Below are 26174 nucleotides of genomic sequence, written 5' to 3'. Positions count from 1 at the left end.
CAACTTCCCCATCGATGGAACAGCAAACACCAGTGAGCCCCCTGCATACACCGCACCAAATATAGCCCCACACGAAATGGGTTTGGGCTTATGAAATCCTAAGTAAGGACCACACAGGAAGATCCTGGCTTCCTGCAATGCAATTTACAAATGCACACTTGTGAACCACACTGCAGTTACATCACATTTGAATATTGCTTCTAATCAGAGAGTGTGAAATGCGAAATTAAGTCTATAGAAAAGGAAAACATAGGCTCCATTTTCCTTTTGGTGTCTTATGGACAAGAAGAGTGGAGGGAAGAATGTTGAAGGTAGCAGGGAATGCGACCCTTGATGATGCTCCCTAAGGAGGCGGCTTGACTTCAATCCACAAGTGTATAGGCAGACATGTGACTGAGGATAAATTAGGTAAAGAGTCACCTTCTTTCCTGTCTTTTATTTAGGTCACACATTATTTGATTCCTAAGTTTTATATACATTTGTTAGGTGCAGTTAGCTGAGCTTATTCAGGGTATATTATTGAAGTACTAACTGGTCCCATTACTTTCTTATATAGTTCATCTTTACCCACAAAATAAAAACTGGCCCTATTTGTCAGTCCACTAAGTATGTTTTAGATGATATTTTTCTCTTGCTCCATTCTAACACAAAATAGTTTATGAATTTGACAATAGTTTTTGTCTCCCTTTCTGCATAACCAATTATCATTCTAAAAAATACAAGTGAAACTTCATTCAATCTAAACAAAAAAGTAGTTTGTTCTATTATATATGTTACATTCAGTACAAAAATAGGAAGCTTACAGGAAGAAAATGCAAAGGATTCTTTATCCTATTGCAAATAATCAAAGTAATAAATTTTTCCTATATATTTCTTCATCATCAGATTGCTATTGTTGTTTCCATCAAACAACATCTACATCTATGTGATGTCTATATCTGATATATTCCCTAGTCAGTTGAACAGAAAAAAGCAAGTCCATAACCTCCCTATGTAAGGCTTCTGTCCCTGACCTAATAATATGTAGTTTGGATACTATATTAACCACATTGTGAGTTTAACCCACTAGCTAATACTATTTTCTTGCATACACATGCTATGGATGTTGTGAATTTAGAAGAGGAAATAGAAAGGCATGAAGCAACTATACTTATTCTTCCTGAGCTTTTTCTTTCTGCCTTTAGCAGCCTTCCTTTCTCCATCTTGAGATGGATGCTGGCGGCTTGATGATGTGCCTGCATCATGAGAATTTGATGGACCTTCATCCCTGTAATCTGCCTTCTGGCTTCTAACTACGTCAACTAGGTTTTCATTGTCATCAACCAAAGCAGGAAGGGATAAACCAGTTCCAAGAATTCCTTGCCTGCTTTCTTCGTTGCTACTAAGAGATCCCACTGCCAAAGCCAAAAAGAAATATGTCAATTGCTTCTGCACAAATATTTCTAGTCCCAAGGAGACAACAAATTACCAAAATATGAGTTCCAATTGGGAGCCACGTTCTAAACCCTTGCAATGTGAAGAATCGGGATGTATGAGGATGGGGAAGAGCTGCCCCGTGTAGGAAAAAAAGAAGAAGCAAAAACTACTATGTGAACTGAATATTTGCGTCAAGAAACTGTTAACAAATATTTCTTGAACCAAGCATTTGAATCTAATTGACTTAAGCAACTAAGCCTTTTCAACTGCAATGGCATTGTACATAAAACATTGCAGCGAACCTATGCAATTACCCTCCTAAAAACTGATTGTACTATTCAGAGACATGCAATAATTCAGCATAACGTTCGCAAGTTTCCAACTTAAGTATGCTTTCGCGGGAGATAGATACAGCTTATACCTTGATGAGGTGCCTATGTATGTGGTACAGGAAAATTTGGAATGTTGCAAGAACATATAGATAAAAGCACAGTCAATGAAGCAAAAAAATGCAGGGAAATGAATATTGGCCAAACCTGGAGATGCTGGAACCATAAGCACTTCATTTGGTTTGAATGATACAGAGATACTGAACTTGCAATTTTCATTCTTTTGTACCAAGTCTTGGTTACTTTCAGAATCTAGTTCTCGCAGCAAGGCCAATGAATCAAAATATTCATCTGATGACATGGTCAAGCAACTTGAATTATCTGAGCTTGAAGAAGGCGATGCCGGATTATCAAGATCCAGCAGTTCCAAGTAGTCGCCTCTGGGAAAATAATCAATTTCTGGTTGGTTTTCTACCAGATAATTTGGAGGTTCTCCTGTCACAGCCACAACCCCTGTTTCATCATCCTTGTCCACCTACATTTACGTTACTAGATATCAATTCATAAAGAAATCGTTGCAAAAATAAAAACCTAAGTGTTTTATGAGGAAATATAACCAACAGGAAACAGTAAAAACAAGAAGTTTCCTACAAATATGCTCCAAGCAAAAGTTATTCCACTCACCCCTCATCTCTGGAGCTTCTGCAGAAAAGTTTGCTCTGTACTTTGCTGTGTGGTTTTTATTTTATTTTATTTGTACTTCATTATAAATGTGTTTTTTATACATGTTTTGCTGGACTCTCATTTAATTCTTTGTTTGTAAGCCTCTAAGTTGTGTGCTCAGCTATTAAATTCCTACAAACACTAATGACATTTCACTTGGTAGCCAAAGAAATAAGGATGTTTTGAAATTTGATCATTCAGATAAGAAGTTAAAAAATTTGTTTTTCTTTGGGTGATTATAATGCCATATTTACCAATATTCTATATCATGCAAGAACTTGGGCAACGAAGAATGCAGCCATTATGACCATCTTACTCTGCCAGCAAGCATTTATTACGTACTTGGAAGCATGATACTATGAATTTTAAGGTTGGAAAAACATGAACAGTTGCTCACCTCTAAAATATTTATATATTACTTAAACTTTCCTCCCTAACAAATAATTCCGTTATTTCTGTCATTGTAACTGACTGGAGTCATCCCACCATTGAGACAGGTAGTCAGAATTTATAGTTTTATGCCTTCTCTAAAGTCTAATGACTGAAAAAGAGAGCTAAGTGTGCGGAACCTGTATAACAAATGTTGTCAAGGGCAAAAGAAAAACAATATCTACTGTCAAATACAAGGTGCAATTTCCAACTCAATCAGCCATAAACAAAAGCCAAGTTGAAGTTGACATACCACATGTTTGCTTGTAGATCCATTGCTAGTACCATTGTTAGCCTTTAGAACAATTGATTCTGTTGAGTGAACAAGGGTATGATCAGCAATATGGAGGCTTGCCATTTCCTGCCGCTTTTGATAATCGAGACCTTGTTCACCACCAAGAAAGACTCTGCACAACGAGCTGGTTTCCTGCAAAACGTCCAACCAAACTGGCAGTTGACTGGCAGGTTTGGAGGCGAATGGATATAAAATAAAAACATCATTTAACAAGGATAGAGTGGGAGCATTATCTGAAGTACCTTTTTCTTGCTGTTTTCACCTGGTCCTTTCTGAGTTATCCAATACTCTTGCATCTGCCAATTAGTTTTACGCTCGTGAGGCACTTGGCCTTCAAAAAATTCAAGAGTTGTCATCCAACCAGTGATATAAGAGGTTGAGAATAGTTTAGAGGCTTCTCCTTTGACTTTCCAAAACCCAAGGTCCGTAGCTCCATTCTCCTTGGAGCGAATCAAGTACCAAATTCCTTCTGCAAATCCAGGAACCTCAGTCAGCTTTCCCATTGTAATGTTTAGCTGACTTCAGCATGTTGTTTTTCAAGAAAACTAGCATGTTATTGCTAGCACATGATGGACTGTCCAAAGGAAAACAATCCACGCATGTAAAAGAAATTTGATAAGCATAGGCAAAGAAATCATGTTGCCGAAATCTTGCCTCATAAGGTGCCTTATGAACCAGGTATTCAAATAAGTATGCTCAGAGTTGCTTTTTTATTAATAACTCACAGATTTTGCTCGTGATCAAGACAAAAAGTAAGTGCATAATGGCAGGTGATAATTTTGCAAGATAAAGATGCCTAATTGCTCAGACCACAAAAATGTATTATAAATTGCCGTGCCGCTGAATAGTTTAAGCTATCACACCTTTACCATGTCAAAGGCAGCAAAAATGACTCTTACGTGGTAAATATGATGGTGAATAGTTGTATGGATTGACATCAGTAATCACATTGTTAGGAAGAGGGTATCCGTGAGCCATTTTCTCCAAAGAGATGAAGAGCTCCTCAGCAGTACTATTCAAACCAATGTCAGGAACTGGGTTAGGAGGAGGATACATGATGAGAATCCGAAGCTGAGAATCCAAAGCCAAAACAGACCACAATACAACCAAGATCTCCCCCTAGGCCATTCGTAAATAGCAAAGTCAGCAAAGTGGCTTTCCCAACAAATAAGAAAATGAGATGGCAAATCATTTACTATCAAGTTGCTGATCCTTCATACAAAAAAAAAAAAAAAAAAAAAAAAAAGGGAAGAACTGAAAAGAATCAATCATGGAAAAATAGATAAGTAGATCTTATTGAGTAGAACTCATAAGGCACAAGTTCATTGATATGAAATGTTGTATGTTTTCTGTTAATCCATTCACTTATCAAGGAAAAGAGAGAAGATAGAAGCAAAAGCTCACCCAAAGCATTCTCACATTTTAATTAGAGAATCAATTTGGATATAAGATCTCAAATTTTGAAAAACCAAGCTATTTACCCCTCGCGTAGTCCTAAAGGAGAGAAATACACAATGATCCAGGTAGCTGAGCATTTGAATGGTGTAGATAACTACAGAAAACTAATGAATCAGAATTCAATTATTCGGAATTCTTGTTAAGCCCAATTTGATCAGACATTATAGAATTGATTAGCAAATTTTCAAACAAAAAGTATTCAATATGATTCCAGATCTGAATTAGAGTACAGAGAGCAAAAGTCTCTAAAAAGTTTCTTGCTAAAACTATAAAGCTGAAAGCATTCAATCACTCCCAAGAAACAAAAGAAAAACAACAGTAGTCAAGTTCAAAGAAGAGATAGTCTTTGTCTTACAGTCCAATGGTTATGAATAGACTGTTTGCAGATTCACTCTCTAGACCTGCAATCGCTGTATCTGTATTACAAAGTATGGAAACACGCAATCAAGATAAAGCAAAAAGGATAGTTCTACAAACACAACCAAACACGTTGATCCCTAAGCTTTGTTTGGTTATTGAGAAAAGGAAAAAAAAAAAGATACGAAAGGACAGAAACTAAAGCACAAAATGTAAATTCTTTAGTTCCTTAAAAATGGACACGAGAAATCCCCAAACCTTTCGCCAACCATTATTATGCAAAGGTGACAAATGCTTTTTCTCTTCCTTTTCCAATGAGTTTTATAGTAAAAACTTTTATTTTTCCTTTTGCAATCATTTTCCTTTACTTTCTCATTAACCGAACGATCGATACCATCTTTAGCTAGATTTTGCATGTAAGATTAGTGGAAAAGAACAAGAATACCCACTACCCAGAACATACAAGAACAAGAATTTGATTATCCAGTCAAACTACCAAGCTTATATACATAATTCAAAAAGAAACAAAAAGCTAACATAAAATTCGCATAAAGGGCAGTGACACTTAACCTTTCCGAGGCAGACCAAGCAGGGAGTACCAACCGCTAGCTCATTACTTCTCCCATACCCAAAATGGGCCAATTTATAGAGTTGGAGAAGTAGTTTACTGTTGGTTAACCATGGTTAAGCGCTTGCCTCCGCACACAGTTAGTAGATTTGGGTGTTTTCCTTCAAGTGGTGTCACTACGCCACTAATACATGGCCATGTGGTATTTCGTCATTGGCTTAAGTCAACCGATTAGTAGTGTTCGATGTTTAGGTTAGGTCGGACCTTCTTGGAAAATACCCGTCGTTTCTTTTAACTCGCGCATACACATACATACCATATGTTACGTTAAGCTCGGTCTTCTTGGTCATTCCCTGCATCGGATAGAATTTACAGAGGTCAAGAATCTACACAGCTGCATCTTCATGTTTTTCTTCTTTTTTTTTTTTTTTCTTTTGGGGATCATAAACAGCACATATGGATGTTAAAATACTAAACATTTTTCGATTTTGAACAGGTTTTTACATGGAATTTATGAGAAATTTGCGATGTCAAGAAAGTAAAATGTTGAATATGTGGATGCAAATATGTATGTCAAATAATCAAATCATAAAATCATTCAACTACAAAAATTCTTTTAAAAAGAAAAAATAGAATAAAATAATCAATGCTTAGAGTGACGGAAATCGCTTATTGAGAACTGCTGTTCAAAAAGAGTTTTGTCATTACGTTATTAACAAGTCACCCCAAAATACAACAGTCCTTATGATACTTTTTCATAAGAAAAGTTCTTAGAAGAGAAAAACTAAATTTTGCTGGAATGAATTGGATACAGAGGTTTGAAAAGATAAAAATACACTCTTTTAAAAGAAATTACAGGATATATAATATTTTTGCAACCACCGTAAACTCCTTAAATATCATATCTTATTACTTAAAACACGTAGACTCTTTTAATTAATACTTCTTCATATGAATAACAGATGTTGGTCGAATTCTTCTAAATTATAAAACAGCAAAAGTGGGTTCTTAAGTAAGAAATGTAGATGACTTGTTCCTCTGATAAAAGAGTCAACATAAGTAAGAGTAAAATAATAGGGAAATATGAGCTTCTCAAAGAAAAGTCTACTTATGACCCACATTATCAAGACAAGCAAAGTTATGCGGAGTTTCAGTCAGACCCCACCAGAAAAAAAAAAAAAAAAAACCGGGTCGCCTATTTCCTCTCTCGTACGGATTCTATAGCGCCATTTTTCCTTGTTAAAATGAGGTTATTTAAACATCATATTTTAATCTTTTATTTTTTGGGATAAATGCCTTAGAGTCCTTATTGAGTTCTAAAATTGTCTAATATTTCAGATTCAATTGTGAATGATTTTTGCTCCCTCTCTGTATTTGAGCTGTCGTTTTATGTTTGTTATAAATTGTTAGTAGCATGGTTTTAGCTTTGGCTCTTGAATTATTTTTCATATATCTATTTTATTCAAAACTTAATTTTTTGGATCAATTCTCTCCTGAATTTCTTGTTAATAGCTGATTTTTAAGAAGAATGGAGCCTTGAAAAATAGCTCAGGGGTCAATTTGACTTTGGGCCCTGAAATTCTTGTATAGGAAAAGGTTCCAATACGCCTGTCATATTCTTGATACTTTAAAAGAGCACCTTCCACCTTTTGTTTATCAAAGCCAAAATTACTAATTCCTGACTATTATAAAACACCACTTGAATTGCACCATACTTGCTGTTACTATTAGCTGTATAACTGAGAGTTTTAAAGTAATTTGTTTACTCCCTACTTTTCTGATGTTTCTACTAAAGTGTTGCTTAAGATTTTATGCTTATTGGGTATGTTAGTATAATCAAAAGAGACACTGATAAACCAATTTGTGTGGTTAAGCTGCCTTTCTATTTAGCACAGTTAAAAGGTAAGATGGTAATTTCTCAAATTTGTTTTTAGTATTATCAGCATCAATCCCACTTCAACAGGAACTTAATTTATTTTTAAGTTTGGCAAATATTTTGACCTTTGAGCATGAGGAGACCCTGTTTGTAGCATTGGAACCATTAAAAGAGTTTAACAAATAATTGGATGATGAAAATTAGATTAAGCAGAATGAGCATATCGTATGAAAACAGCCTCTATGAGTGTGGGGCAACAATCATTGCAAACATGTATGTAACTATTGTGAGAGTTTGCTTGATTATTGTTATAGGACAGTTTTGGGACATATTATTTCAAGTTCTTCGATAATGTTTGATAAATTAGGTATTTTTATTGAAAATTTTGTCTTTTGTTCTCTTGTTCCATTCCATTTTATGTTTTTATTTATTTATTGTTGTTTGCTTATTTATTGATTTTTAGTACTTTTATAACAGAGTTCCAAAACATATGTAATTTGTTGTGGGTTTTTTAATTATTTATTTTATTTAAAATACTAAGTTGTGGCTCCTACTTCTCCACGTCACTAAAACTTAACGGAAGTTAAAGGTGGTGTTAATAAAAATGGTTGTAAGTGCACTAGTTTACAGACATAAGGTTATATTTGTTCCTAACAAAATACGAGGGGCTGATGTAACAAATAGGGTAAAGACGAGGGGTATATTTGAGCCTTTTTCTTTTTCCGTATTGTAAATTTATGACAAACGGCACCGTTATGGAAATAATGAACGACAGTTTAATTGTAAAATTTCTAGACGACACACATGACCCTATAATATTTTTTCACAATTGACTAAGCGACATTTCGTTTTCAAAATGGCGCTTTCTAAGCACGAATAGCAAAGAACAGGGAACTGAGATTATCGCGATGATGGAGGACTCGAAATTTAGCGATTGCCTATCTGAATTTTTGAGTACTGGGATTTACCGATTCGAAAATTCAAATGCTGTTTTTATCGATCCGGTTCGTATCCTAAACCGTTCATATACCCGGTTTAGAGTTTTGCCATCTGCCTATTACTCTCGTTTCTTCGATTCCAATCACAATCTCTCTTCAAATCCAAAGAAAAGAAAGCGCAAACAGAAAAAAAATTACTATTTAAACGAAAGAGAACAAGCTGCTGATAAACGCCACCAAGTAAGCATTATCAGTTAATCTGATTTAGGGTTCGTTATGGTAATTTAATTAATCTTCAATTCTGATAAAATGATATATACGTGGCAGCAAGCGAGGCCTATGTTGTCCAAGGCACTGGAATGCTTAATGGAGACTACTGATCTTTTATCAATTATGAGAGACTTAAGGAGTGATATTTGTTCGTCAGAATTAACAAAATTGACACTGCCTCATGATGAGCTGTCTTTTGTAGAACTAGGCCGTGTTTGGCAAGCTCCTCTCTATGATATTACTCTTAATTTTCCTCGGTCAGTAAAAGATTCAGGTTTTGTTTTGTTATCTCAGAAAAATGTTAGACTTCTTATAAACTTCTTTTGATTTGTTTTTAGTGAAATTGATGCTTTAAAAATGTGTTTGCTAAGCATGCAGCAATTGATCAATGCAGAGACCAAAGTAATCTTCCCGTGTTTAATAATTTGGTTGTTAATGAGACATGCGATGATTTAGAGGCTGAATTTCTAAACAGGAAATATATACTACCTAGAGAGAGTTGCTTCTACATGGTACAGTGAGCTGACTTATTTATTTATTCTTCTTTTTAGTTACAAAGAGGAATTAAGTAATTGATCTTTTTTTGTCTGGTATTTTTAAGATTTGGACATTATTGTTAAGCTTAAGATTACTTTTGTATGTTTACTAAGACATGTTTCTTTTTCTTCTTCCATGTCGAAGTCTGACCTGGGGCTGATCCGCAACCTTATTCCTGGTAATGGCTGCACTTTCTTCAATTTTTGTTTTTTGTTTTTTGTTTTTCTTTCTTGGGGTGCTTGCAAGAGCTTTCTTTGTATCTAGTTGAGTAATTTCAGGGTCTAGTCGGTGACATGCAGTATGGAGTTATTAGTGGCTTAGTTGTAAACATGTTAGTCTCCTTCGAATTGTAGCATCATTCGATGCTCCTGGCTCTTTAATATCTTACTGAATGCCATTCTTTTTTGTAGTCTGCTATTTGCCTTGGTTTAGCTTGAAGAGAAAATGTTAAAGTTTGGTGTTTGCCCACGAAGTATACAATTTTGAGTTCACTGAGGAGAAATGTCTATCATGTTTCTCATTTATACCAGTATGATTTTTTACCCCTGCCATTGATATTTGATGGCAGAGCTCCGTCCTTAATAGTAGATGATGCACTGCTTGGAAAATTGATAGCTTTGTGCATAGTAGTTCTTGCTAGTCATGCTTTTCAGATAATGGAAATGATCACTTGAGTTTTAATGCAGCTGAGTCTGGATGTGGCTTCAATCTGATTTTGGTCGATCCACCATGGGAAAATGCTAGTGCTTCTCAGAAACTCCTGTATGTAATCTTAACTGTGATTTAAATGCTTTCTAGCTTGTCAAAAATTCAAAGCTTATACAAAGCATCATATCTGTATTTCTGTCGTGTTATTTTTATATATACAACTTCTTTATATAACAGTTCTGTTTATATATTGCAGCTGCGATAACCTTGATAATTTCATTATTATGTACCACATTGCTCAGCTAATAATTTTGTTCAATGGATGTTAAAGTTGTTTATTAATGAATGACCTCTCACATATCTTTTTGCACGTGAAAATGAGTTAAGCTGTGAATAAGTGACCACCATGACCGGTGTATGTTGCCTTTGTGCTATCTGTTGCAAAATCTAGCAATCTGTACTCAGGCAATTTTGAATTTAATATGATATTTAACCTTGTTTTAATCAACATGATAGGTACCCAACATTGCCAAACCGGTATTTCTTATCCCTTCCTATTAAGCAACTTACTCATACAGATGGAGCACTTGTAGGCTTATGGGTTACCAACAGGGAGAAATTGCGTTCTTTTGTCGAGAAAGAGCTCTTCCCCGCATGGGGAGTCAGTTATGCCGCTTGTTTTCACTGGTTAAAGGTGATCTCTCTCTCTCTCTCTCTCTCTCTCTCATATGTGCGCGCACAAACACTGCATTTTGAGGGTGACTGCTTTGCAAGTTATATGCCATTGATTCAGTCATACTTAACTGCCGCAGGTGAAAGCAGATGGCTCTTTAGTTAGTGATTTAAACCTCTTTCATCACAGACCTTATGAGTGCCTTCTGCTGGGTTACTGCCATCCTGAGGTGAAAGTATGAAGTTGTGGTGGATTTGGCTTTACCATGATTCTATAGCTCCAAATTCCTTTTTAACCTTAGTTATGTGGTTGTATCTTATTCTGTTGTTTTTGGCAGAGCACGAATTCTAAACAGATGCTGAACTTGAGAGCTTTAGAAAATGATGAAATCATTATAAGTATCCCTGGTGATTACTCGAGGAAGCCCCCAGTTGGAGGTAATGTGGCTAGATGGCATTTTATTTTTGTTGCATGTGCACACCCTAGGGCCAATTACTAATAGTGAGGCCACAGATTGGATATTACATTTTGGTTAATAGATTCTTATTCATCTTACCAATTACCAACAAAAAGTGTTCTTAAGAATTTGTTCTCTACGTTTTGATCTGCTTGAGAAGGCAATAACTATTGCATTGAATTTTCAAGTGTTATTGGTTTTCTCTTTAAATAATGTGATCAATACAATTCCTAATATTTGTTATCTCTTGACATTCTTAGAGTTACTGCTGGGGCATGTTCCAGGCCCTAAACCTGCTCGATGCATTGAATTATTTGCCAGAGAGATGATAGGAGGATGGACTTCTTGGGGGAATGAACCTCTTCGCTTCCAAAATTCAAGCTATTTTATAGAAAGATGATGACAACACATGTGGATGAAGGCCCATGTATTTGAACTGCTCAATGGAACCTGGAATTCACGGCTTTCCTCTCTTCCTAGACACGAATCCTGTACGTCATTCCTTTTCTTTTTCAAATCTTTACCTACTGTCACAAAATGGTGGAAATGGGTGTGTTCCACTTGTAATCTCATATTTGCATGGGATGTTAATCAATACAACACTTGATTATATACCATCAGAGCTTTGGGCTAGGCCCTCTAAACATTATTTTTTACTTAATTGGGACACTGTCCCTAATCTCTTTATTGCAAATCACCCAAGTACTTAATCAATGTATTCGTTTCGCCTTGTGCAAACTTTTGACTAACAATTTATTTTCATTTCACAGGCAATGCCCTCAAGTAACAAGAGAATGAAATTGGTGACGTATGGTCCAAAACCAGCTAGTTCAACTGTATGGCATAGATTGTGCATGTGGTGAATGCTGTTTAGATGTTGAGTTAGAAGAGAGGGTAGAAAAGAAATAGATCTGCTTTGAATTTTGGAGCAGTGGGGCTAGTAGTTGTTTATGTTGAAATAGATGCACCGTTCTTATAAATTTTGAATGCTCAATCTCATTGTTTTAGCTCAAAGTGCAGTTTTGAATGTATAACCTATGAATGGAGTCAGGTTGCACTATTGATATTTTAGTGTCACGATTTCATAAAATGCATTTTCATTGCTTGAGATGCTGGGAAGATAAATAGTTGTATGATTTTACTTGGTTTCGATGATAATTCAAAGCATCAGAACATAAAGTCGTTGTAGTATAGTGGTGAATATTCCCGCCTGTCACCCGGGCGACCCGGGTTTTCAATCCCTCGCGACGACGATTAACTTTTTTTGACACTAATTTACCATTATAATTAGTAATGCTAATAAATTCATTACCATGTTGTAGTAACAAATTTAATTACCACTATAGCATTATTGTAATTCTAAAATCTATTCGGATCGACTTTTCTAACCTGAATCTAATCTGACAATTGTTCCCCTTTTTCAGAGAATTTATTTGGTAATGGTTCAAAAACAGAAAAAAAAAATATTTAAATTGGTCAAACACAATCAGCTTTAGCACTTGGAAGTGATGGTCGAAGTGGGGTTGCTTGTACGACGAAAGGACTGCCAATGCTTAACATTTGTTCATCCATCTCCTTACGGAATCCAGGTTCAGGCGCAAATTATACCAATAGAAAACTTTTTTACTTAAAAGTTTATTAAATTGAAACAGATTAAGCATATGGATGCTTTAGAAGCCAAATTCACGGCCACACAAGCTATGTGCTGCTAGCTGTTTGTGGAGTTCAACTTTCATTAGAAAAAAAATAAACTTGATGTCATTTTTTCTTTTCTTTTTATTTCTAATATTTGAAAATAAAATATATTTATATAACTAAATATTAAGTATTGATATTGATATTATCTTCATAAGAAAAAATATATTTTCCTTAAAAAAAAAAAAAACTAGAAAAAAAATAAAATAAAACCAAGATATCTTTTATAACAGATACGAACATCCTATTGCTCCAGAGATTTTGTGTTTCCTGTTTGTATTTCCTTTTTAACTTCTCCGCGTCCTTTTCTCGAACAGGTTAGCTTCTTTTTACGTACGCCCACTTTCCCTTTTTTTTTTTTTTTTTCCCTACACAAGTATCATATACTTAAAGAATAGAGACATGTTTATACATAATTAAGAATATCCATTATGATTATTTGCTGTTTGGTGAATACTTTTTAGCATGCTTTTGATTGTTTTTATTTTATGTTGACAGTGTTTCTTTTTTTTTTTTCCTTAAATAAATTATGGTTTTTGCTAATCTTATTTAACAGTTAATAATGTTCCTTTTTTTGCTCAGGGAAAAAAAAAGTATTATTGTTTTTGGTTGCTGTATTTCGACTTGAACCTGCATTATGAATTTGGTTGTGATTGGAAAAGCGAATTTAACTTCTCTTTTTTTAAATGTCTCCGATACTGTCTGTAATGTATAATATAATTCTTCTTGATGTAATGAAGTCATGAAATCAATGATCGGTGATAGAACTTCAATTCTTGGATTGCTAAATTTCAAGTAAAAACTGAACAATTTTCATCTTGCTATGAGATAAAAATTTAACTGCAATCCACCAATAAATTGCAGGATGGGAAAGAAATATAAAGAGAACTGATTTCCCAATTGGGACCAATCAGGGTTTTAACATGGTTTCGTGAATCATACTGGTACCAGTATTGTACTAAACCGTATTATTATACCAAAGTGAAAAGACAGCCGTTTTTGTGAATTTTACAGAGTAGCTCCTATTCAAATTGGGAAATTTTAGAAATTAGATTGGCAAGTGGTAAAAGTGGGTAGAGTTTGAATAACAAAAGGGCTCTAAGTTGTTCCAGATATTGGAGCAATGTCGGTGGCCATTATTTGGAAATAGAACAGTCATTGCTTGCTTGTTTTAAAATTACTTGACATTCCTTATTAAATATTCAAACTATTTAGTAGTTGTCAAGGTTTGTTGGTTGATTTTGTGTTTCAGCAGAATTAAGGAAGTTTCTCTTGGTGTTGGCAGTAAGAATTCAATTCTTTACAATGTTATTTATCCTCGTAAAGTGGCATTTGATGGTATCTTCTGTTGTATAGTTATAGGATCTCCTGAACTTTGGAAATACTGGTACCAGTATTGTACTAAACCGTATTATTATACCAAAGTGAAAAGACAGCCGTTTTTGTGAATTTTACAGAGTAGCTCCTATTCAAATTGGGAAATTTTAGAAATTAGATTGGCAAGTGGTAAAAGTGGGTAGAGTTTGAATAACAAAAGGGCTCTAAGTTGTTCCAGATATTGGAGCAATGTCGGTGGCCATTATTTGGAAATAGAACAGTCATTGCTTGCTTGTTTTAAAATTACTTGACATTCCTTATTAAATATTCAAACTATTTAGTAGTTGTCAAGGTTTGTTGGTTGATTTTGTGTTTCAGCAGAATTAAGGAAGTTTCTCTTGGTGTTGGCAGTAAGAATTCAATTCTTTACAATGTTATTTATCCTCGTAAAGTGGCATTTGATGGTATCTTCTGTTGTATAGTTATAGGATCTCCTGAACTTTGAAATACTGGTACCAGTATTGTACTAAACCGTATTATTATACCAAAGTGAAAAGACAGCCGTTTTTGTGAATTTTACAGAGTAGCTCCTATTCAAATTGGGAAATTTTAGAAATTAGATTGGCAAGTGGTAAAAGTGGGTAGAGTTTGAATAACAAAAGGGCTCTAAGTTGTTCCAGATATTGGAGCAATGTCGGTGGCCATTATTTGGAAATAGAACAGTCATTGCTTGCTTGTTTTAAAATTACTTGACATTCCTTATTAAATATTCAAACTATTTAGTAGTTGTCAAGGTTTGTTGGTTGATTTTGTGTTTCAGCAGAATTAAGGAAGTTTCTCTTGGTGTTGGCAGTAAGAATTCAATTCTTTACAATGTTATTTATCCCTCGTAGAAGTGGCATTTGATGGTATCTTCTGTTGTATAGTTATAGGATCTCCTGAACTTTGGAAATACTGGTACCAGTATTGTACTAAACCGTATTATTATACCAAAGTGAAAAGACAGCCGTTTTTGTGAATTTTACAGAGTAGCTCCTATTCAAATTGGGAAATTTTAGAAATTAGATTGGCAAGTGGTAAAAGTGGGTAGAGTTTGAATAACAAAAGGGCTCTAAGTTGTTCCAGATATTGGAGCAATGTCGGTGGCCATTATTTGGAAATAGAACAGTCATTGCTTGCTTGTTTTAAAATTACTTGACATTCCTTATTAAATATTCAAACTATTTAGTAGTTGTCAAGGTTTGTTGGTTGATTTTGTGTTTCAGCAGAATTAAGGAAGTTTCTCTTGGTGTTGGCAGTAAGAATTCAATTCTTTACAATGTTATTTATCCTCGTAAAGTGGCATTTGATGGTATCTTCTGTTGTATAGTTATAGGATCTCCTGAACTTTGAAACAAGGTGTGAATCAGGTAACTGATATCTGTCTTTTAAATTACTTATTGCAGCAGGAACAATGATTAGACTATTCAAGATAAAGGAGAAGCAAAATGAAATAGCTGAGAATGCGAATGGGAAGCCTCTAGGCAAAAAGCAAAGTGCTGGGGAGTTACGTCTTAATAAAGGTTTGTTTTGCTTTAATATTCTCAGAATCAATCCCTGCTAGTAAATTGCATTTGATGAAGTACTAATAAAGCTCATGTGCTATTGTTTTAACGTGGAATTTGAAATAGTTCTTATTCAGTTATCTGTCTTACAGATCAAGGTTTATAGTTTTAATTTTACCAATTGCTGTTTTAATTTTCTTTGTTGTGGCTTATATTATATACTTTTTCTTTAAGAAAATGTCCACCTCTAAGTTCAGAATTCAGATGCAATTGGGTATCTAATTTCCTTTTTGCATGTGTTCGTGCAGATATAATTGAGTTGAATCTGCCAAAAGCATGCAGCATATGTTTCAATAACGGAAAGGATGACCTGATGAATTTCGAGGTCACCATTATGCCTGGTGAAGGATATTATAAGTATGTAATCCAGAGAACTCCCTGCAATCTCTTGTGTGTATTTAAACAATTCTTTTTGCTGCTATGATTTTCCAGAATTTCTCTTTCTTTTGGAGCTATTCACTGAAAATTTTATCTCTTGCAATTAAGATAAATTAAGTATTCCCTACTAATACTCTTCCATGTCGCAGGGGTGGGAAATTTGTGTTCTCTTTTCAAGTGTCACATGTTTATCCACACGATGCCCCAAAAGTGAAGTGCCAGACAAAGGTATATATGCATGCTGTGTGTTTCTTGATGTAAAATTGCTTCAAGGGTAGCTATTGTAGTCACCAAAAATGCCATATTATTTGCAGGTTTACCATCCTAACATCGACCTGGAAGGCAATGTATGCCTGAACATTCTTCGGGAAGACTGGAAACCTGTCCCTAAATATTAACACTATCATTTATGGATTGTTTCATTTATTCACGGTATCACTGTTACTTATGATTTAATTTCATTTGTTTTTAAACGTTCCCTGGATCTGATCTTCCCTCTCTGGTAGTAACGATGGTAGTTTTGCGTGAATGCAGGAACCAAATTATGAGGATCCCATGGGTGGTGGTAGTGTTGGAGACACCAAATTCACTCGCTGCGTTTAACACAAAGAAAAACTCTTAAAAGTTGATTGGCGACGTTTATGTTTGATCGATGGCTTAATTGTATATTCATAATATATTAAGATCTTAATTCTATATTTATGCACATATAGATAAGTTTTCCTGACGGAAGGCACTGGCACTGAGACATTGAGCCTCAGATCGAGCCGGACGGATTGGGCTTTGATTTTAGAAAAATTTCTTTTTGCGTCTTGCTATTCCAATAAAAGTATGTAATATAGTATTAAAAATAATTTATTTGATATATTAATACTAAAATCCGAGTTAGGCCGGCCAGTATCTGGTCCCTGTGCAAGCTCTTCGAAGTGATACGAAGAGGCCTTAAATTGCAACAAATTCTTTTGACTGTCTATTCGAAGTGAGTGCACACGACTAGTATTTTGTCATCTTCAGACTAACGTGCCAGAGTTAAGATTTGTGACTTGAAATGTTTACTCTTTGTTTTCTTCGACCCATTAGAGGCTTAATTGAAAGTTTTTCTAATTGTTACTAGTGAAAATATCAATTAAACTATTTATGTTTGATTTGACTCTTTATGATCTCTAAATTAATAGACCAGTTAGTCTTTTGTATATTTAATTATCAACCTCTATCTAAAATGAGCTATTTATTTTAAATTATTGATTATATATCAAATTGGAGTATTCTTTTCAAAAAATCAAATTGGATTTAAAATTCTTCTGTAAACAAAAGGGGGGGAACCTGATAGAGGGGACGGTTGAAGATGATATGTAATCTTGTAAAGAAATAATAGAAGGAAACATGACATTGGGCATGTCTAACAACCTTACAACCGTTCATCACCTCATACTAGCAGGATGATGATGCCAGGTCTCCTTTCTTTTTTTTTTTTTTTTAAGTTTTGCACTTTAAAAGGAAAAAGAAGTGGGTCCCAGTTGCTCAACGGACATGGACCCCACAGTCAGTAATTATTAGGTCATTCATTACAAGACAACAACAAGGTTTACTTATAGGCACATATACTTACACGTGGTTTCTTATTTTCTAAAACCAAATGATTGAATTTCATTTTCCATTTCTTTTTTTCTTTTCTAAATAAAAAATATATAATCACATCAGAATCAAAAACCACGAGAAACAAACAGACACCAACACTGATTAAGAAGTCAGTTTAAAACCCATACCCTGTACTAGCACACACCATACCATTTCAAGAAACTCGCTTTTCATTTTTTCAAAAAGCTCAAGCTCACAGATTGTTTCTTCTCATACTTGTCCAGTTCTTAAAAGAAACAATAGAGAGGGACAGAGATTAAAAAAAAAAAAAAGGAAAACAAAACCAGCCTATTCCCCGTGACTACTGTTTCTCTTCTTTTCGCGTTTAAATCCTCTGCTGCGCGGGTTTAACCGGAAAATGACGTCGGACGGAGCTACATCGACGTCAGCTGCAGCTGCAGCAGCCAGGAGGAAGCCGTCCTGGAGAGAAAGAGAGAATAATAGGAGAAGAGAGAGAAGGAGAAGAGCAATTGCTGCTAAAATATTTTCAGGATTAAGAGCTCAAGGTAATTATAATTTGCCTAAACACTGTGATAATAATGAGGTTTTGAAAGCTCTCTGTTCTGAAGCTGGTTGGGTTGTTGAAGATGATGGTACTACTTATCGCAAGGTACTCTTTTCTTTTCTTTTCTTTTCTTTTCAACTTCTTCCTTTTTGGTTCGATCTGTGATTATTGTTTTAGATTTGTCTGTGGTTCAATGCTTTTTGTTATTGATTTGAGAAATGGATGGGTCTTTTGTGCTAGATCAAGGTTCTTTTATCTGCTTTTTGTGTTTCTGAGATTGGCTATTTTGCTCTCTGGGTAATCGGTTAGCTATGTTTCTTGAGATTTTCAATTAATTGTTATTGATTTGATCAATTGAAAAAATAGTGCTTTTAATTTCTTGTACTCGGCGATATAAGGGGGGTTATGTGGGTTTAGTAATACCCTTTTGTTATATTAGTGGTAATCACAATCTGATATGATGTAGCACTTTGTTGATCCAGGGATGCAGGCCACCCCCAATTGATATTGTAGGCACTTCTGCAAGAATTACTCCATACTCTTCACAAAATCCAAGTCCATTATCTTCAGCATTTCCTAGTCCAATTCCTTCTTATCAAGTCAGTCCCTCTTCCTCTTCATTCCCTAGCCCCACTCGAGGTGATAATAATCATAATAATGCTGCATCCAGTATCCTTCCTTTCCTCCAAAATGCCATTCCTGCATCTCTCCCACCTCTCCGAATTTCCAACAGTGCACCTGTGACTCCACCTCTTTCATCCCCAACCTCAAGAAATCCTAAGCCAATTCCCAATTGGGAGTTCATTGCGAAACAATCTATGGCCTCATTTAATTACCCTTTTTATGCTGTATCTGCCCCAGCTAGCCCAACTCACCGTCAGTTTCATGCTCCTGCTACTATACCTGAATGTGATGAGTCTGATTCATCCACTGTCGAGTCCGGTCAATGGATAAGCTTTCAAAAATTTGGGCCTTCTATGGCTGCTGCAATGCCAACTTCTCCTACCTATAATCTCATGAAACCTGTGGCTGAGCAAATTTTGTCCAGTAATGTGATTAAAGAGAATGGGAGGAGTATGGAGTTTGAGTTTGGAAATGGGAATGGACAAGTGAAGCCCTGGGAAGGTGAGAGGATTCATGAGGTAGGATTGGATGATCTAGAGCTCACACTTGGAAATGGGAAGGCTCGAAGTTAGGGGGGTTGATGCTGCTAGGGGAAATCTTTGCGAGGAAGTGCTAGAATCGAAGATTAAGAATGGAGAGAAGGTGATCCAACAGAAGAAGAATTATTGCTCTAATTTGCATGGATAATGGTTAGGAAGAAAATTTGCTCATCGTGGCTCCATCGCATTGGTCGGAGTACATACCCTGAACCCATCTTGGTTATTAGGAGGAATTAAATTTTTATGTTTATTAACTTTTTTTTTTTTTTTTAAATGTTTATGGAGTTTCCTTCTCTTGTTTACTCATTTGACAGTCACATTTGCCAGTTGAGTTGTTTGGGGTGTTGTCAAAATCATTACATGTAGATAGCGTGGGATATTTATCGGATTGAGGAGTTTTCTCCTCTTTATAGACTTCAAAGGGACCTGATGAAATGAAAATCATTAGTGGAAGGCCATGTATGTTAACGGGGTGCACCTGTTTACGCACCTATCTAGTGTGTCAATGCTTGTTTCAATTATTTTACCATTTTGAGTCCAAAGCAATATGCTTATGGAAGCTGGGAGCACAATGCTCTCAAAACTGATATATTGATATAAATTCATCTCCATGGTGGGATGGTGGTGATGTTCGTGGGAATCATGACTCTACCGAGTCCATGCAGATCGCATATGGCCCCATTGCTCGTCAAAGGGAGCTGGCTTTGGACTTGCATTGCCCGACAAGCCCCACGTTCGCTCATGGAAATATTAAATATAAAATAAGGGAATGTACAGAAGGAAAATAAATAGCAGGGAATTTAAATTATATTTATATGGTTGTTGTGTAGGGAAGTCGTTTGCTGTCTGAATGGAGGGGGGGTCTGCTCTTTATCCGCATCTCTCAATTTCAGATTTCTATTCTGTTTATGGATTTAAGGCACGTGACTTGCTCACCTTGTTGTCTACATTGATCTAAATTGATGATCCTTTTTATTAGGAAAAGAAATGAAGAATATTAAAACCATAAAATACATGCACCCGACAGTGGTGAATCAAATGCATCTCTGCTTGCAGGAAGCTGCATAGAAACTTCCTAAATCCAAGAAGACCAGGGCATGCATGAGGCCAAAACCGTGTGCAAATTTACTATCAAATACATTATTAAATGAAAGTTTTTCATAATATTAATATTAGATTAGGTCAGTGATACACAAGTGGAATAAAGTATGCAACTAAAACATACAGAAGAAGGGAATACTAGGTCATTACTTGAGAACATCTGCTCCTCATCTTGCTATAATCTTAGTGGTGTCATTAGTCAGCAGAAAAGTTGTAGTTCAGGCAACTCAGTCATTGGGATAAGCATGTGTTTTCCAATGCCTTAGTTACTCTTTCTGATTCTTCAACGTCTGGGTCACATTTCTTTTTGACATTTGCAATACATTCTTGGTATCTGAAGCATGTTAGAAGATGATCGTTAACAATCCCAGCCACCTGCATGAATGAATAAACAACAGTAGGCCCAACACAGCGAAACCCTCTTTGCATTAGATCCTTGCTTATGAATTCTGCTTTCGGAGTCTTGACTGGTATTTGCCGTGCATAGCGGAATCCATTTCTTAATGGCTTGTTATTCACGAACCGCCAGCAATAGTTACTGAAGGAACCAAACTCCTGCTGGACCTGCAAATATAAGCAATAGGTGAAAATTAATTCTCTTAACGGATCTTAGTGTTCTATTTTTCAAACACATTTCAGCATAACCAAGATGATCCCTTGAGTTATTTACTTCATTTTGGAGACATAAAACTGACGCAAAGTCCCAATAAAGAAACCTATTAATCATGTACAAGTGTAGGCACACAGATGGAAACCAAGGTAGTGTTATTAAGTAGATAAGGGAGCCGAGTTTTCTTTATCTTTCAAGTTTCTTTGCTTAATTCTGGCCTCCGTTAAGCAATATGGATGTATCCATGAGGTCCCTAGGATTAATGTCTTCGACCTATAGAATTACCTTAAGTAGGAGTTTAGCATTTTCTACTATTGCACGAAGCTTTGGTTCTGATAACAACAGATTCCCATTCACTTTCAGTGACAGCAGCTTCTTCTCAGTGAACTGTGCAACAGATGAGGGGTCGAAGTTGTCAAAAAGCTTCCTGAGACAATGGTCCAACAACACAAATCAGACAAAATGCATGAAAGCAATTTTATTTTTAGTTGATACTGATTAACAGAAAGTGAAGGATGACATACCTGAAAATGTTTCTCATGTGAAGAATTGTTGGCCAGCTCATCTCTGCTAATGCTTGTGAAAATACTAGTAACTCGAACAACTTTGTATCATCATGAACTGGAACTCCCCATTCTTCATCGTGGAAAGACATATAAAGTGAATCTGCAATGATAAGCACCAAAGACTCAACAAGTGAGATGGAACATATAACGTAGATCTGATTAAGATAAGTACTGAAACACCACGAGCCATAGAAGATTGGCTAAAATTAATGAGGGGCAACTTGGTGAAAACAAGGAAACAACTGCAAAATAACACAGGAGACCAAGTTCATCTGTAGAGATTTTATAGATGACATGAACACTTAAAATCCTAGAGAGGTAGCTTGCTTAATTTCAAGATAATAACAGATTATATTAGTATCAGATACTATCAGAGGAAGGTTTTGGAATGGTGCTCCAATATGTCTAAAAAGAAATTGAAATAGAATCACTTATTGGGTTCAAACAAGGTTCACATCAAAATAAATGCATAATCTACCAAAATTTAAATGATTTAATTCATATTGGTTGGGAGACTGCTATGTAAGTATCGGACCGAGATCCCGAAATATATAGCAATGTCAATTAAATATAATCCAACAGATCAAGTATGATGGCTAAATAACTTCCTTAACAAGCACACAAATCTCACCAACTCCATCAGCTAGTTCTAATACCATGTAGGCCAAGAAACCACTGAGATTAGCATATAAAAGAAAATACCAAATTAACATTTAACAATAAAGGCAACACCTTTTCTGGAAGCCAGCCAAGATGTTCCATTTTTCCTATATCTAACAATTTAAAGGATGAAAGTAAAGTTCCCTAATTGAGCATATCAGAAAAGCATCATAGACCAGATATAATTCGCCTAGTTGAGGTTATTGCTGAACTTCAAGCATTGTAAAACTCATAACCATGTTATAGCATTAAAGAAACATACAAACTCCAATAATAACTTGGCTGAAGCATTTAAAGACCTAAACTTTACATAAAGCAAGATGACAACAGAAACAAGAAAAGAAAAGAAAAGAGAAGAAAAACGACAAACTGAATTCAAATAATGACTTACCAGAGTTGGAAGTGATCCAATCGCACCTCTTCACAGGTAAATCCTGCTTGGAAGCAAATTCAGCACCTTCAGGAACAATTTTGACAGCACTTCGCTTCACATTTCGTCTTGGACTTGCTACCTTCCTTAAAGACCCGCTTGAAGAAGAAGAGGAAGAAGAGCAAGAGCTGTCAACAGATAAATTGTGCTTAACAACCACCTGTGGCATGTCTGAAACCGCTGGTTTCTTTGGCTTCTTTTGTTGTTGCGATTTCTTTAAAAGTTCATCTTTCCTTCTACACTCTTCCAAAACCCTAACTCTGTTTCCTGTAGGACCCAGTATTGCTCGTCGTTCGGGTACAGATTTGGTAGAGGTTCGTAACTTAGTAGCAACAGACATTTTTTTTTCCAATTATTGTCTAGCTATTCAAATGTCAATTTCTGACCTCATTCAGGTTCAATTTTATAATGCAGAGCATGTTTTTGTTATTGATATTGAGAGAGAGTTTATGAGTGGATAAAATAGAATGTGGGTAAGATGAGAATTAGGGTTTGAAGAGCAGAGAGAGGATGGAGTGAGTGTGAAGAGAGCAGAGCCGAGAGGGAAGGACACGGAAGAAAACTGACTGTTCTTTGGCAGTTTTTAAAGTAACGGATTCTTGTTTTATGGGTAAGGTAACCGGTTATACCCGGTTATATTTTATCCAGGTGTGGGTTTATTTTAGTTCAAACTCCAAATTTGCCATCCTTCTTTTCTTCGAATTACAATTTTGCCCTTCTTCTCCAATAGTATATTTGTTTTTTTTTTGCCTTGACCTTTAATGGACCAACTTCACCTCTCCTTGGTTTTACAGCATAAATGTGTATGTGGTCCATCATATATTACAATATAAATAAAAATACATATGCTTTACGAATTATCGGTCATATACTTTATATTATAAATCTACAGCTCATATTATATTAGTATTATATTCTAAAAGTTAACTTATTGCAATGAATCTATCAAATCCAATATTATGACTATTATAGTCAATTATTACACTAATCACTTAATTTATCTTTTCATTTGATACTTTAAGGTTTTCTTTGGAGCCCAATTAATGAAGGCAAATAAAAAATCTGAATTTTTTTTTCATTCTTTTTGGGGAATTGCAACATTATGAACCATAATTTCGGGAAAGAAAATCCATCATTTTGCAAAAATAAAAGTCAATATATATAAGATTTATTCTTTTGTCCCAAACCCGCACAATCATGGAAGGCAACACCAAATTGACATTATATTAAATCCTTGTGTCTAACCTTTTCACCGCTTTTCCTATGACTGGCAAGAAAGGGAGTGCATGCGTGTAAATAGTAATAGGTGGGAAGGGCATGTATGGTAATACAGGGTATTGAGAAGAAAACTGTGAAATGGCGGTTAAGAAGAGGAGCAAAAGGGAAAGGGTCTAGGCTGAGTGTCGCATTCAGTTGGTAATAAGAAAAATTGGGTTGCATAAGCTTTTCCTTACCGTTAAGATAAAGAATCCAAAGACTCTCACCACTCACCACCAGAAACAAAAATAAATAAAAATAAAAAATAAAAAAAGGTACGTTAATGGTGGTGGGTAACTAACGGCTATCTGCTGTTTATGACCTGGTCCATCCACTATTGTCTTCTTACATGGGCCTCAGACATTGAACTGGACTCACGGACTCGGTGACGTTTTCTTTTCTTTTGCGATTTAGTTTAAACTAATTGGGTTTCCCTCAAGCCCAACTTTTTCTTGGGCTTTCTGTATCGAAGCGGTCAAGGATTCGCAAGTTCATTACTTGAAACGGGTAAAGCCCACTTTTAAACCGATGGTTCATTCTTTTTCCCCCTTAAGCCGCAATCGTTATTGCGTGTGGCACGCACAACAATAAGACACGACGTAAGAATAAAGCGCGCGTTTCAACGCTATTTGCAGCGTGCCCTCAGTTTTTTTCAGTTCTAAAACGCCGGCGTTTTTCTTCATTCCAACGGGGCCGTTGTATTCATTTCACCTTCAGCTGTATCATTCTGTATCTCCTTCCTCTCTCTAAGCATCGCCATGGATTCCGATACATCGAAAACCGCCACTGAATCACAAAAACCGGCGATCCCTAAAACTCTAGCACCGCCATCAAAAGAGAAAGACTTTCTCAACCACCTCGAAACTTACCTCGCAAAGCGAGACGGTGTTGACAAACTCCTTAAAATCTCACGTTACGCCTCTAAAATTATCTTAGCCTCCAATACCCTTCCCGAAACCCTAATTTTAACACAGCGATTAAAAAGCTTCGAGTCAAGTGTAGGATTGAGTCGCAAAGCATTTCGACTCGGTAAATTTGTTCAAGACATAAATTCAATTAGAAACTCTCATTTCGATACCAAACAAGAAGTTGTACTCTCTATAATTGCATATGGGGGCGAGGGATTGTATTATTTTGTTGAACAGTTTGTTTGGCTGGTTAAAGCTGGGTTAATTGATGGTAAACACACGAAAAAATTGGGAAAGATTAGTGCTTGGGCTGAGTTTGTTGGTTATATAGGGAGTATTAGTATTAAATTAAGAGATTTGAAGAAATTAAATGAAAATGAGGTGTGTTTGGGATCAAGTATTGAGGTTGCTGCGGTGAGAGGGAATGGGTTTGAAGAAGAAGAGAAGAGAATGAGAAAGTTGAGAGAGAAGAAGTTGATGAAGAAGCTATCGATTGCGCAGGATTTTGCTGATGGGTTAATGGCTTTAGCTGATATTAGAGATGGGAAGGGAAGGTTGTCAGGTCCGCTTTGGGTTTCAGTTGCTGGACTTTTGTCTGCTTTGATTAGTACTCGTAAGAATTGGGTTTCTTGCTGAAGGTATTGAATTAAGCATCTAGTACAATTGTTTCTTTTTCAAGTTATGAATTCAGAGGTTTACTGAAAGTAATGGAATTTTATTATGTAGCTGCAAAAATTGAGATGAAAGAAAAGAAAAGAAAAATAAGACTTATGCTGTGGGGTGAGAGATAGAAATATGCCCCTTTAAAGCTCATATATATTTCCTTCAATAATATTTATACCAGACATTGGTTGGGATCAATATGATTGCATGCTTTTCTTTATGTGACATTGCTGAATAGTGATTAGATTCCAGATATCTTGCTTTCTTGAGCATCTGTACAAGTCTTTTTAATCTGTTTCTGATGGAAATAGATTGTTATGTGAAGTGTTAACTAACTAACCTTTGATTTTTCCTATGATTCTTAGTGCCGTTTTCTTCCACACATCCCAATGTTAATTTAGTAAGAGTAGCTTTTTCGTTTTCTCTAGTAACCTGTTCCTATACATGTAATGTAACTGGTAGTCTTTACTCTTTAGAACAAAGTAAATCCTGAAAGTTGAAGCGGCTTTTGTTTATTTATTTTGGAGCAGTGAAGGTTCCAAATTCTGTCAATGATTTATGGGAACTAATCTGGTGCTCTTTTTTATAAACTGCTTTATTCTGTCCTTACATTTAATTAATTTTGAACTGTGTTAATGATGACCTAATCTAGCCTAATGGTTATAGAGTGTTTGTCCAGTATTTCATTTTGAGCTAGTGTCTGTG

The 26174-nt window shown here is 35.6% G+C and overlaps 5 protein-coding genes and 1 pseudogene across 8 annotated transcripts; 4 read left to right on the top strand and 2 right to left on the bottom strand.

Annotated features, from left to right (window-relative positions):
• Positions 1-740: 740 nt before the first annotated feature.
• On the bottom strand, positions 741-5722 carry LOC8288886 (NAC domain-containing protein 6). Its single transcript, XM_002510298.4, has 7 exons — positions 5578-5722; positions 5006-5066; positions 4092-4311; positions 3435-3661; positions 3151-3324; positions 1953-2280; positions 741-1394 (listed from the first exon to the last, which is right to left on the bottom strand). Exons 3-7 carry the CDS (start codon positions 4246-4248, stop codon positions 1114-1116), a joined length of 1167 nt encoding a protein of 388 aa, XP_002510344.2. The 5' UTR covers positions 4249-4311; positions 5006-5066; positions 5578-5722; the 3' UTR covers positions 741-1113.
• A 2567-nt stretch (positions 5723-8289) lies between these two features.
• Positions 8290-12082, top strand: LOC8288887 (methyltransferase-like protein 2). Of its 4 annotated transcripts, none has more exons than XM_015717065.3 (10): positions 8291-8629; positions 8717-8933; positions 9038-9171; positions 9341-9374; positions 9883-9958; positions 10361-10538; positions 10657-10752; positions 10855-10954; positions 11235-11465; positions 11745-12082. In XM_015717065.3, exons 1-9 carry the CDS (start codon positions 8360-8362, stop codon positions 11372-11374), a joined length of 1245 nt encoding a protein of 414 aa, XP_015572551.1. In that variant the 5' UTR covers positions 8291-8359; the 3' UTR covers positions 11375-11465; positions 11745-12082. The 4 variants fall into 4 exon arrangements, with proteins under 4 accessions (XP_048227076.1, XP_015572551.1, XP_015572555.1 ...); XM_015717069.3 differs by having other exon boundaries at positions 8292-8629; positions 8717-8916; positions 9054-9171; XM_002510299.4 differs by having other exon boundaries at positions 8292-8629; positions 10657-10746.
• Positions 12083-12233: 151 nt separating this feature from the next.
• On the top strand, positions 12234-16865 carry LOC8288888 (annotated as a pseudogene).
• Positions 16866-17704: 839 nt separating this feature from the next.
• On the top strand, positions 17705-19727 carry LOC8288889 (protein BRASSINAZOLE-RESISTANT 1). Its single transcript, XM_002510301.4, has 2 exons — positions 17705-18216; positions 18594-19727. The coding sequence occupies exons 1-2, from the start codon at positions 17965-17967 to the stop codon at positions 19305-19307; spliced, it is 966 nt and encodes a 321-aa protein (XP_002510347.1). The 5' UTR covers positions 17705-17964; the 3' UTR covers positions 19308-19727.
• Positions 19728-20390: 663 nt separating this feature from the next.
• LOC8288890 (DNA-3-methyladenine glycosylase) lies at positions 20391-23223 on the bottom strand. Its single transcript, XM_002510302.4, has 4 exons — positions 22603-23223; positions 21510-21651; positions 21271-21412; positions 20391-20939 (listed from the first exon to the last, which is right to left on the bottom strand). The coding sequence occupies exons 1-4, from the start codon at positions 22979-22981 to the stop codon at positions 20607-20609; spliced, it is 996 nt and encodes a 331-aa protein (XP_002510348.2). The 5' UTR covers positions 22982-23223; the 3' UTR covers positions 20391-20606.
• Positions 23224-24471: 1248 nt separating this feature from the next.
• LOC8288891 (peroxisomal membrane protein 11A) lies at positions 24472-25667 on the top strand. Its single transcript, XM_002510303.4, has one exon. The coding sequence runs from the start codon at positions 24657-24659 to the stop codon at positions 25440-25442; it is 786 nt and encodes a 261-aa protein (XP_002510349.1). The 5' UTR covers positions 24472-24656; the 3' UTR covers positions 25443-25667.
• Positions 25668-26174: the final 507 nt, after the last annotated feature.

This window comes from Ricinus communis, chromosome 2, assembly GCF_019578655.1.
Source record: "Ricinus communis isolate WT05 ecotype wild-type chromosome 2, ASM1957865v1, whole genome shotgun sequence".
NCBI classification, from domain to species: Eukaryota; Viridiplantae; Streptophyta; class Magnoliopsida; order Malpighiales; family Euphorbiaceae; genus Ricinus; species Ricinus communis.
Note: the sequence above shows the minus strand (reverse complement) of the source record. Positions and strands in the feature narration are given on the sequence as shown.